At 40.4% G+C, this 12,086-nt stretch overlaps 1 protein-coding gene across 1 annotated transcript in view; it reads left to right on the forward strand.

Annotated features, from left to right (window-relative positions):
* Positions 1-12,086, forward strand: part of PLEKHH1 (pleckstrin homology, MyTH4 and FERM domain containing H1) — a 35,924-nt gene that overhangs the window by 17,013 nt on the left and 6,825 nt on the right. The window contains exons 13-21 of the mRNA XM_058806682.1: positions 671-850; positions 973-1,081; positions 1,946-2,058; positions 2,734-2,910; positions 3,734-3,831; positions 6,326-6,503; positions 6,916-7,071; positions 9,619-9,719; positions 11,440-11,581. Of these exons, the coding sequence (XP_058662665.1) occupies positions 671-850; positions 973-1,081; positions 1,946-2,058; positions 2,734-2,910; positions 3,734-3,831; positions 6,326-6,503; positions 6,916-7,071; positions 9,619-9,719; positions 11,440-11,581 (1,254 nt within the window). The remainder of the gene's footprint in view (positions 1-670; positions 851-972; positions 1,082-1,945; positions 2,059-2,733; positions 2,911-3,733; positions 3,832-6,325; positions 6,504-6,915; positions 7,072-9,618; positions 9,720-11,439; positions 11,582-12,086) is intronic.

Below are 12,086 nucleotides of genomic sequence, written 5' to 3' on the forward strand. Positions count from 1 at the left end.
AGTCTTGTGTAGCCTTCTGGGCAGACTTTTATACAGCAGCTGATAGATCCCACATTATCGTCATGAAAACAGATAGCATCAACATTCTGGGAAGAGGGTGGTAATCAGTGTAATGTGCTTCCATTTCTGGACACCTTGCCCAAAAGTCCATTACTTTGTCTTGGTGACATCAAACCCCAAATTTTAGAATATCAAAACAGTAATGTGACTCATATTTTGGATTAACTTCAAGAGTTAGCACAGCAGATGTCTTCTTTTTTGTCTGAATCTAACTACTTATGAAATTTTCAAAGTATTTCTTTTCCAGTATAGCAAGCAGAAAGTCTAACCAGGGTCAGAAAACAGTGGCTCAAGATACTAAGCAACTGACCCTCAAGTGCAATGGGAAGAAAGCAGCATCTTATGGGAAAAAATATTTTTATTTGCATTGTCTCATTCTATCCTGTAGATGCTCTCCCAAGAAAAATAACATTAGTGATACACTTTGTAAGTACCTTATGAAAGAAGACATTCTTTAGAAGTGCAAGATTACATTAGCTAAACATTGAATTGTTTATTCCTTCCATTTTACAGAACTGTCAGCATTTTTACTTGGCTTTTCTTTCCCAGTGTTCCTGGTCCATACTGGGAGATGAGTTACATTTATCTAATGTGCTTCTGCTCCTCACAGTGTCCTTTAGGACATCTGCCTCTGCGTGAGTCCAAGGTGGAAGAAGTAGACCGCTCCTGTGACTCTGATGAAGATTATGAAACTACTGGTGGAGGACTTCTCTCATCCCACTGTACACTGGTGATTCACCCACAGGACCAGAGTCCCACATATTTACTTATCCGCACCAAACAGGAGAAGGTATAAAAAGCAGTCATTTTTTTGGAGAGCAAGAGTCTTTTGGTAAATGGGCCATACAGGCTTAACCTGTTTGTAGAAAACAGGCCTGAATTGACCTCTCCTGTTCTCATCCTTATGCCTAGAACACCTGGCTGTACCATCTGACTGTTGCAGCTGGTAGCAGTAATGCCACAGTGGGCACATCTTATGAACAACTCATTGGAAAACTATTGGATGCAGAGGGAGACCCTAGTAAGTAAGCACCACAAACTCTTCCATGGTAGCAAAGTATAAGGAAGAATAATTTCAATTCCCAGTTTAGTACAGTCAAAGGTGAGGGAAGGGGATTCTCAGTAGTACATCATATGGTCTCTTGTTCTCAGACAAGTCCACCACATTGTCACATCATTTATCAAAGCCTCTGAAATGTCTGTAACAGTAATTCATCAAATAAAGAACTGGTGCTTTAAATTTTTTCCTGTCTTTGTTGGTCTTGATTTTCCTTTCCAGGAAATCTTGACCATACAAACATGTGCTCTTTTATTTAAATACACTCAAACACATTTGCCCTCCCATCTGTTTCTCTGTCTGCACATATAAACCTTTACACATATATCCATTCTCATCTTTGATACCTGCTTATGCATTTATGTTTATGCACCATGTTCTCAAATATGTATTAACATTTGCATTCATACCTAAACTCTTTTGTTGCACCCTCACATATTCAAGCCCCATACGTGAACCTTGCTTCCTGTTGAATACTTACACTAACAAAGACCCCCATTGCAGCCAGCTGCCCTGGCAGGGTTTGTGTCTCTGGTTTGAACACACACCTGAGCAGCTTCTCACCAGAATCCAGCTGACAGGAAGCTCTGATGTAGCAGGACTGAGGATACCAGTACTTCTTTCTGCTGATGGCTAATGCTGCTGGTGACTCCTTATCCATGGTGGGCTTTGCTGAAATCAGTGAAGTATCACCAAAGATAGTGTGGCCTAGTGCAGTGCTGCTTCCTCTGGTGCTTTGCCATCTCAGGAAGGCTCCTTGTCAACATAGACACTATTCTCTCTCTCCTGTTTCTGACACTGCCTGTTTTTGCCCATCTGCTACCTCAGATTCTCCTCTGTGGAAGCATCCTATGTTGTGCTACAGTAAAGATGGGTTGCACACATCCCTCACTACTCTGCCATCAGAGGCTCTACAGACTGAAGCCCTGAAACTTTTTAAGGTATTTAAGGGGACATTGCATCGTTTTCAGTTATTTTGCTATGTTGATGGGGCAGTAACATTGTTTGGTCATGTTGTACAACAATTATTGTCACTGTGGGTTGCTTCAGACAGGCTTGCTGGTTCATTTAATTACAAGAGAACTGTTGGATTTTAAGTGACATTCATTCTTTGGAGATTTAACTTCTCTTGTGCAGAATCTGGGCTTAGGGGTAATACTCCTCACAGACTTTATGCTTCAAAGTTAGCTTTGTCCTTCTTTTCCTCTCCAATGGTTGGATTGAAGGAAACAGAAACAATTCATTGGAAAACTCAGTTGTCTCAGTAAGACCAGTGGTGAAGCTGCTGGAGATGCACTCTCCAAGTATAAGATCAAAAATGAGACTGGACAGTGTGAACAAGGTAAAACACAGGCATGGAAGGCAGGAAGCATATTTTCCCCTCAATTCTTTTGCTGACTTGTAAGTTCCTTAGACTGGGGGAGGTTGAGTAAATTTTCTAGTTGCCGTAACTAAGGAAGGAGGAATAGGAATTAAGTATTGACTCTCTTCCCTCCTCTCAAGGTTATTTATTCACTGTCTGTAAGTTAATAAATACATCTGGTGAACCTGGCCTGGAAAGTACCAGAGAAAAGTTGCTGTGTTTGTGACATTGACGAACTTCTGCTCTTTCACAGTCCTGTCAGCTCTTCATCAATGTTCCTGTGGAGGCATCCTCTATTGATTACCATGTGTCACTTGCCCAGACAGCACTGCAGGTGTGCTTGACACATACTGAGCTGCAGAATGAAATTTACTGTCAGCTTGTTAAACAGACCAGCTGCCGACAACCCCAGAACCACTCAGTCATTCAGGTCAGTTCCTCTTTATTTAGTGCCACTCTGCAAAAAATTTCCATTTAATTCCATGGTTTTAATTAGTAGGTATTGGACTGGTTCTCCTAAAATAGTGCTTATGCTAAAGGTGTGCTGGGGGAAAGAGAAGCTCAGCACTGATCTGCGAAGAAGAACACTAAGGATATAACTACTTGAAAAATAAACTTTAGTTTAAATGTTACTGTTTACCACTTGCAAATAGTCTATTCAGACCATATTCAGAATCAAAGTTCATAGCTAATGTTGTCTTGCTATAACTGTCACATGGTATTCATTTTGTTTTGCATTTTAGATAATCAACCGCATACAAGTCATGAATATTACTATTAAACATTAAATCTGAATCTTGCACTGTAATTGTTAGGTAAATAAATCATAAGTTACAGCATGAATGTAAATATGCAATTACAATATTCCCAGCTCAAATGAGATATTAAAATCAGGTTGAATAATAATGGATCTAATTTGAAATAAAATTTCCCAGTGCTTTTTTGATTATGATTTTCTGTTACATAGTATTAATTTAAGTCTTAATTGTTGACTCAGTTATAGTTACACTAAAATTTTCAGAAGTCAAATTTTCAGAAGTAGCCAATGATATAGAACTCCTCTCAGAGTCCAGATTGAAATACTGAAGAGCAGTCTGACCACTACTGCCTCTGAAACATCTTGAACTACACATCCACAAAGGGTCACTCCAAAAAGCACTAGTCACTGGCCATCATTTTGGCTGTAGTAGTCTGTGAAAGACAGCAGGTAAGAAGTACAGAACAAGAGTGATTTCACAGTTTTGCTTTCACAGTGCTGGCAGCTCCTGGCTTTGTGTGCTCCTCTATTTCTGCCTCAACATCACTTCCTCTGGTACATCAAACAGCACTTGCAGCGCCATGCAGACCCCAGGTAAGGACTGCAACAGCTTTTCGTTCTGCTCAGCTGACTGCCTCTTGCACCCACTGCACATAAAGAGGGGAGCAATTCTGGAACACACTCCTACAAATATATATTGAGAGGGAGATCAGGAGGTTCCCAGTAGGATAAAGCTGTGCCCCTTCAACCATTCACATTAATATGTCATTTAGATGAAGCTAGTTCACAAAACTGAGTGACCTATACTAGCAGAAGAACTTTTTGTAGATATAACTGGAGCTACACTGGGAAGTTTTTGCTTATGCAGCTACTTTATTTTATTGACAGAAAGACAGACCAAAGTAATTACTTGGAATGAATTACTTAAATTTTAGGTGATTAAATTCTGCTGTCAGGTTAGCAGGCAAAGTGACAGAACAAAAGTGAGGCATAAGACATCTCAGGGAACTGTAAAAAGTTAGGAAAAACTAACAAACCTGAAACATATGCTAGTACTGTTTTCTCTTACTTCTTTTGTGTGTAACTATGGTAACAGCAAGAAGTTGTTCTCCATTGTTCATGCTGTGCTCTTTGTTTCCATGGGGATCTTCAGTGTATCTCACTGTGTCATTACCCGGGAGGTCAGAGCCAGAGATGTTTAGTTGTCTGTTGCAAAAATACACTGTTTTAAGACAAAAGTAAAAGAGTAAAAGTAAAAAAATCCTTTCAAACAAATATTCATATTCAATTAATAAGCCTAAATCTGCCATTGAACTCAGGCTAAAAGTCTCCTGACACTGCAAAGGAAATGTGTACTCCTATCAAGTATTTAATTCTCTTAACTGTTGCCTCATATTTGCTATTTCTTCTCAAAAGCAAAAATACAGGTATTGGGCACTCCACAGTGTTCAGGTTCTCCTTCCATTTGCTAAGACAACATGTTAGGGATCTTTTGTCTAGTAGTAGGAACCATCTCTTCAAACTTGTGCAGTATCAGCTTCCAGACAGGCCCGTTTGACCCACTAGTGGAGATGTTCTGCTGTTGGAGACTGTTGAATTTCATAAGGATTTGCTGGGCTGTGTGAAACTGATTTATTACATCAGCCTCAAGCTCTCCTATGCTGATGGTCTGCCCAAAAGCACCTTTGTGAACAAATATACGTCAAGCAGAAACAAAGAGGAAATTTATTTATATGATCCAGCTATGAAGCAATTATTAGGGCTAGACAAAACCCAGAAATTACATGAAAAAGGGCTTATGTACTTTAGCTTAGATTTGGACCAGTTGCTAAATGGGATTTAGCATGGCTCCTTCTCCCTAGCTCTAGGAATACTTACCTCTCTTTGGATGGAGTAGATACAGCTGTTTGTTAAGTAGATATACTTTCCCTGTTTCGTACAGCAAGCAAGACACTAGAATGTTTACACTGCATAATGCGTATGGTCTAGATCTATTCTAGGTATTAAAAGATCTTAATTAGAAGAATTATAGATCTTAATTCTAAGTATTGTTTTTGTGAAAAGTGATTCAGCATGCATATCCAGTCTCTAAGAGAGGAGGAAAAGTGGGGCAGAGTTCTAAGTGAGAAGTCACAGGGCTCAGGAGCATCTGGAAACCAGACATAACAGCTTCTTGATGAAGCAAGATTATCTATCTGAATATTGTCTGAGTTCATTACTGGGGAGGTGAGAAATATATTGCCACAGTGAAAAGCCAGAACTCTGGACTTCCATGTTGCTTGTAGGGACTTAACTGTAATCATGTCCTGAGCCCCTGAAGACATCTTGAGTGGAATTATTTTCCCCTGGAAAGTGATAGCACTACTACAAATCCATACAAATACTTCAATTTCAGAACTTACTGAGTATGTACATTCCTAACATTTTTGTGCAAGGTGCAGTTGACCGTTCCTGCTTTGGAGACACTTACATCTTTTAGATGCTGTTCAATGGAGTACTCTCTTCAGTAGACAGTAAATTGATCCTCTTCGTAACTATCCCTATCCTGTATTGAACTGTCAACAAATCTAAAATTGCTTGGAATCTCGGTCAAGTCTCTTGGTTGCCAGATAGGATTAATGGAAACTTACAATTTGTACAACTGTGTAAATTAATAAACACAGCTTGTAATGCATTAGTCTCACAGGATTATACAACTCAGCATTTACCAGGACTTGACACGATAGTAACTAAATTCCACTGGCATGACAGCAAGTTTGAGGGTGAATTGATCTTGACTTGACAGATACTATGCTGGCAGCAGGGTACAGAAGAGGGTATGTGTCCAGTCCACATAGAAGCAGGGAATACTCTTGTGTTTCCTAGAGATTCCATTGTCTGCCTTAGTTTTACAGATCCTTGGAGCTCAGGTTTGTGCTGTAGCTTTTCACTTGAGCTCTTAGTCTGTTGAGATGAACAGTGGATCTGCATAGAGGCATACCTTTGCTGGAGCAAAAGCCTGAGGGAGGAATGCGTTGCCATGGCATGGGAATTGAAGAGGACATGGCACTTGGAGCGTGTTTGTGGTTCTCTCCCCCTGTCTGCCTAGGAGTGAGATAGGCAAGTATGCCATCTACTGCCAGAGATCCGTAGACCGCACGGTGCAGGCTGGAGAGCGGGAAGCCAAGCCCTCCCGGATGGAGATCGTGTCCATCCTGCTGAGAAATCCCTACCACCACTCACTCCCCTTCAGCATCCCAGTGCACTTCATGAATGGAACGTACCAGGTAAGCCACCACAGCTGCCTTTCTGCTGGGACTGGAGGACTGCATCATAACCTGCCTCCTTCATGTGGGTGGGTTGCACCATGGTATTTATATGCATATCTCCAGTAGGCATACTGGGAGATAAACACTGCTTCTCCTCCTTGCTGCTTTAGCTGATTTCCCAAGAAAGTGAAAGGAATTCACTCCTCTACAGATCTTAGGAAGAAAAGGTAGCTGAGAAAAAGGGAGAAATGTTGGAAGTGTCTCAATATGGGAAAGAATGTGATACGAAGGGAGACAATACACAGATGTTGTCACTGGAGCTGGCAGTTAATCCTGAGATGCTAATCCATATGACACCACCTTCATTAGTTGTGATACCCATCAGTAGTCACAATCCTTGTATCCTCAGTTAAGTCCTCTTTCATTGCAGGTTGTAGGTTTTGATGGTTCCTCAACTGTTGATGAATTCATCCAGAGACTGAACCAGGAAACAGGAATGAGGAAGCCATCCCATATGGGATTTTCTCTGTTCACAGATGATCCTTCTGGCAGGAATTTGGAACATTGTTTGCCTGGCAGTATGAAGGTATTTATTTTTCACCTCTGTTACCTTTAGTATACATCTTTGAAGGATTGCCAAATGATTAATAAATCTTTCTTAATTAAGTAAGATCAAATAAGCTTGGGTATTGTCTATCTAGATTCATATTCTCAGATGAGATATTAATTCCTGCACTTGGGTCGCAACAATCCCATGCAGCCCTATAGGCTGAGGGAATAGTGGATGGAAAGCTGCTGAGAGGAAAAGGACCTGAGGGTCTTGGTCAGCAGCCATCTGAACATGATCTAGCAGTGTGCCCAGGTGACCAAGAAGGCCAATGACATCCTGGCCTGTAGCAGTGAGGCCAGCAGGAGCAGGGAACAGACTGTCTCCCTGTACTCAGCACTGGCTTTAGGGCCTTCACAATAAGAAAGACATTGAGGTGCTGGAGCAGGTCCAGAGAAGGGCAGCAAAGCTGATGAAGGTCTAGAGTCTGCTGAGGAGCAGCTGAAGGAGCTGAGGTTCTTTAGCCGGGAGAAAATGAGGCTCAGGGGGATCTTATTGCTCTCTACAACTGCCTGGAAGGAGGCTGTAGCCAGGTGGGAGTTGGTTTCTTCTCCCAAGTGACAAATGACAGGACAAGAGGAAGCAGCCCAGAGTTGCACCAGGGGAGGTTTAGAATGCCTATTAGGCAAAATTACTTTGCTGAAAGAGTTTCTCAAGCATTGGAACAGGCTGCCCAGGGAAGTAGTAGAGTCACTGCCCCTGGAGGTATTTAAAAGATCTGTAGATGTGTCACTTGGGGACATGGTTTAGTGATAGGCTTGGTAGTGCTGGTTTGGTGATTAGGCTTGCTGATCTTAAAGGTCTTTTTCAAACTAAATGACTCTATAATTAGCTAGCCTAATCTAATATAGTTCTTAATAGAAAGATCTATTTTAGTAGGTTATAAATTGGTCAATTTTTAAAAAGTCTAACTCAAATTTTAGTACATATTAAAGTTTAATTTGTCTTCACTACAAAATTGAAACATGACTGAGCTAGGCCAGCATGATCAGATATCACAACTGACATCAAATGTGACACTCCTAATTGAGACAGAATTGTTAGGCTGTGAATCTTTTGGCATGTCTGTATAAATTCCATCTGTTGAATTATGAAGTATCTCCTTGCTGTCTCCAGATAACTCAGGCCTTCATTGTTGATAAGCATACAGAGGGGAGAAAGCGTGACTGAGTATGGCCTCACTGTAAGAGTGTTGTGCCCTAGATCAGGGGAAAAAGAAAGACAATAAAGTGTTAGCACCTGTGACTTTCATATGGAGATTTTTACCCATGCTGCAGCTGAATGACTGCCTTAACTGAGCAGGCTGGCTGCCATGAATGAGACCCATCAGATTTTGGTACAAATCTGTGAGAATAATTTGTAATACAGCATTAATGGAGGAATAGTTGTAGTGCAACTTTGAAGAGGTCCTGATAACTGTAGGGAACTTAATCAATTTTACACAGTGTAAAATTTCACATTAAACAACAGAGGAAGAAGACACCAATAACTTGGAAGTAGATGGTTTGAAAGAAAACTACCACAATTATATCATTTGTTTTCATGGCCTGATATAGATCAGGTAATCTGGAGCTTTGCTGGTAATTGGACCATCTCTGGAGAGATGAAGCATCAGAGTAAACAAAGGAGCTTGAGACGATCAAAGGTGGCATCGCTTTGCCTTGGCAAGTAAATAATAACCAGTAATTCTCAGTAGCTTAAGAGAGGTTTAGAGATCTGATTATGTATTTCATGTGGCTTCTTAAGTTCACATTCCTTTCATTGAGATGCCATCAAAAGAGAAGTAGGGGCCTTCATTAGACCACTTGAAAAAGAGCTAGAATAACCAGGAGAAGCTGAATGGAAGAAAAAAACAAACAGAAACCATGTTATTATGAAAAATGTCTGAGTTACAAAGTTGGACTCTAGGACCAAACGTTCCCAAAATTTGGACATACACATCCAAAGGTTTGGTGCAGCCATGCACATTCTGCTGCTGTTCAGAGGACATTAGTGCTTTAGTTTGGCTCAAGAGGGGACTGTGGAAGTAAACCTACCAATCATTCCTATTAACCATGCTTTGACTTACATTAAGGAGTAATCTGAGAGCATGAAATTGATTCTTTTTGCATGAAACATGAACTGGAAGATGTTATCCAACATAGTAGAGGACTTTCAGGTCACTCAGTCGGACTACTAGTGTGGGCATGGAGACTTAGGAACAGGAGTTTCTCTGGGCAGATCTGTTCCTCCTGAGCTTTGCTACTTGCTAATGTGGGCATAGCCACGAGAATTACTACCAGACCAGAATTCATGTGTGCCCCTGCAAGTTAGAGCTGGAGTTTTCAGTTGGAATGCTTTTGTTTTTACATACTGTGCAATAGAAAAAGGAATGTGTTTTGTCACTTTGATCTGTGTTTATGCTGATCCAGTCTGTCTCTTTATCTTCTGTGTTTCACAATATTTTATTCACTTACTTTCCCCTCAAGCCTTGGCCATATATTTCACCTAAGTTTGTGTCTCCTCTCTCCTTGATATTTTTAAAAGATCTGTGATGTCATTTCCAAATGGGAACAAGCCTTAAAAGAATTGCATCCTGGGAAATATGAAGGTGGCACAAGAATTGTAAAGTTGACCTACAAGAACAGGTACTGTTCTCTGTTGGGTGGTCTTACTACTGCTGTTAATTAAACCTATATCTGTGTAAATGTCCAGTAATTTATAGTATCATTGGTACCAAAACTATTTTAGCTAAGATGCAGTTAAATTCTACAGGAGATGTGATGGGTTTTGTCTGTTGCATTTACAAAAGCAAATGGCCTAGGGGTAAAACCCAAACCACTTTGCAATAGCAGAATAGACTTTAAAATAGTTAACAACTACCTGTAGCACGAAAAGGCATCCTTGGCACAATTTCATTTGCCTAGATCCTAAAACACAGTTGAAGAATGTGTGTTAGGTGAGAGGAAGAGAGACCTAGAGGAAAAATCACAAGTGAAAAGAAGTATGCCACTCCTTGCAGTTAAGTGAACATTCACAAAGATGAAAAAGATACAAGAACGATGTTCTAAATCATATGAGCTGTAGAAGAGATATGTAGTAGCAGTGTCCAGACTTTATAAAGAAAGAAAAATAAGATGATGAAAGATGGTAGAGAAGGGAAGTAAAAGACAAAGATCTAAATGAAAAATTGGAACAAGCTAATCACTTATAATAGAGGTAGGAATTCTGAATTACAGTAAACCAAGAGCTGTATGAGAACAAGGAATGAATTCTCTTTGCAGGTGAAACAAAGGCTGCCCCAAAACTGAACAGAGAGTTCAATATTGAACATATGAAGATTTTGTTGACTGTAACGTTGGAAACAAATTTCTGTCAACTTTGTTAGTTGGTATAATAGAGCTGAAAGTAGAAGTTATTGCTTTTGACCCAGAAGGTTGTATTTGTTTCAGGAGTGAAATTTTGCAGTATTATTTTGTTGAGCTGGAATGTGCATAGGCTAGACAGCAAGGATGTTTTGATATGGTCTTTCCAAGGCTGGACTGTTCTAACACCAAGGACTCTGATAAGACATTTGTAAGGTCAATATGGTCCTAAGAGTGTAGTTAATCTCAAAGAGACATAAAAATAAATAAACCGATCCACTGGAATGAATATCTCGTGTAGTGGAATTTATAGCCATAGATGCAGCTTGAAATTAATCTATGAATTGATTGCTGTGGCCTCTAAGTATGAGGAGTGGTTCTGGGAAGCATTCCTCAAACTGGTGTCTTCAACCCCAACTAGTAATCTTGCTATACCACTTCAAAAAAATTCCAAGTGTCGATGGAATACAAAACAATAGGATGCTTTGATTTACTAGCATGTTTCCTTGAACAAAGTCTGCTAATTGGGTCTCCTATGTCCTGCTGAAGCATACTGAGGCATTTTTTAATAAGCCTTCAGTGTAAGTGGTCAAGTCCAAGCTGGCAAGTCTACAAGGCTGCCTCGGAGAAGCTTATACATGTAGAGCGGAGGTGGTTCTCTTTTCTGTGATAAGCAGAGAAGGCCATAATTTAAATATTGCCTATCTGTGCTTGATTGGGATGAATGGACACTGACTTATCTGTGTTTAATAAGGGTTCGCTGTCTAGAAGTGGCTGGCTTAGTGAATTCAAATAGCTTCCTAAGCTAGAATGCATGTTTTGAGCCTCCTTGCTCAAGTCTTGTTCATAAGGGAAGCACCTCAGCTTCCAAATCTGTCCAGTACCCCCTCAGTGAAAAAAAAAACAAACCACACTTTTATTTTGCCTCACCTTGATTTAAGTTCCCAGCTGTACTTTCTGTTCACAGTATCTTTTTACCTTCACAATCCTCCCTATTTTTTAGACTGTATTTCCGGAGCCAGGCCAAAGGTGAGACAGACCGTGAGCGGTTGCTGCTGGCCTTCCAAGTGAGCAATGAAATAGCCAATGGAAGGTTTCCTGTTAATAAGGAATTAGCTCTGGAAATGGTGGCTCTAATGGCTCAGGTGAGTATGGCAGAAATCCTCTCTTTTGCCCTCCTTCCTCTGTACACTATGTCTGAATAAGCAGCTCCCTTTTACATCAAAGACACATCAAACATGCAGTGTGATGTGTCAAGCAAACACACCGTCAGATGTACCATGATAGACACATTATAGTAGTATACCTATAGCTGTAGGGAAATTTGCTTTAGCTGTGCCTCTCCTTTCCTTCTCAAGAAAAATATTGGAAAAAACAGAGTGAGGCTGAACCATCACTGGACCTGCTCCAATTAGTACCTTAGTAGAGATATGGAAATAGTACCACCACTAGAATTCCATTAATAGTAAAAAATTCCCCTCTTACACTGCCAATACCCTCTTACTCAGGAGGAGCATCTTCTAAGATCCTCTATTAGGTCTCCAGGCTTGCATTTAGTATTTTACCACATAAAACCCACATTGTGGGTTGTGGGCATGATAAGCAGTATAACAGTTTTTTACTGACCTGAAACTGTGTTGTATTTGTTAA

The sequence above is a fragment of the Ammospiza caudacuta genome, chromosome 6, assembly GCF_027887145.1.
Source record: "Ammospiza caudacuta isolate bAmmCau1 chromosome 6, bAmmCau1.pri, whole genome shotgun sequence".
Lineage (NCBI taxonomy): Eukaryota > Metazoa > Chordata > Aves > Passeriformes > Passerellidae > Ammospiza > Ammospiza caudacuta.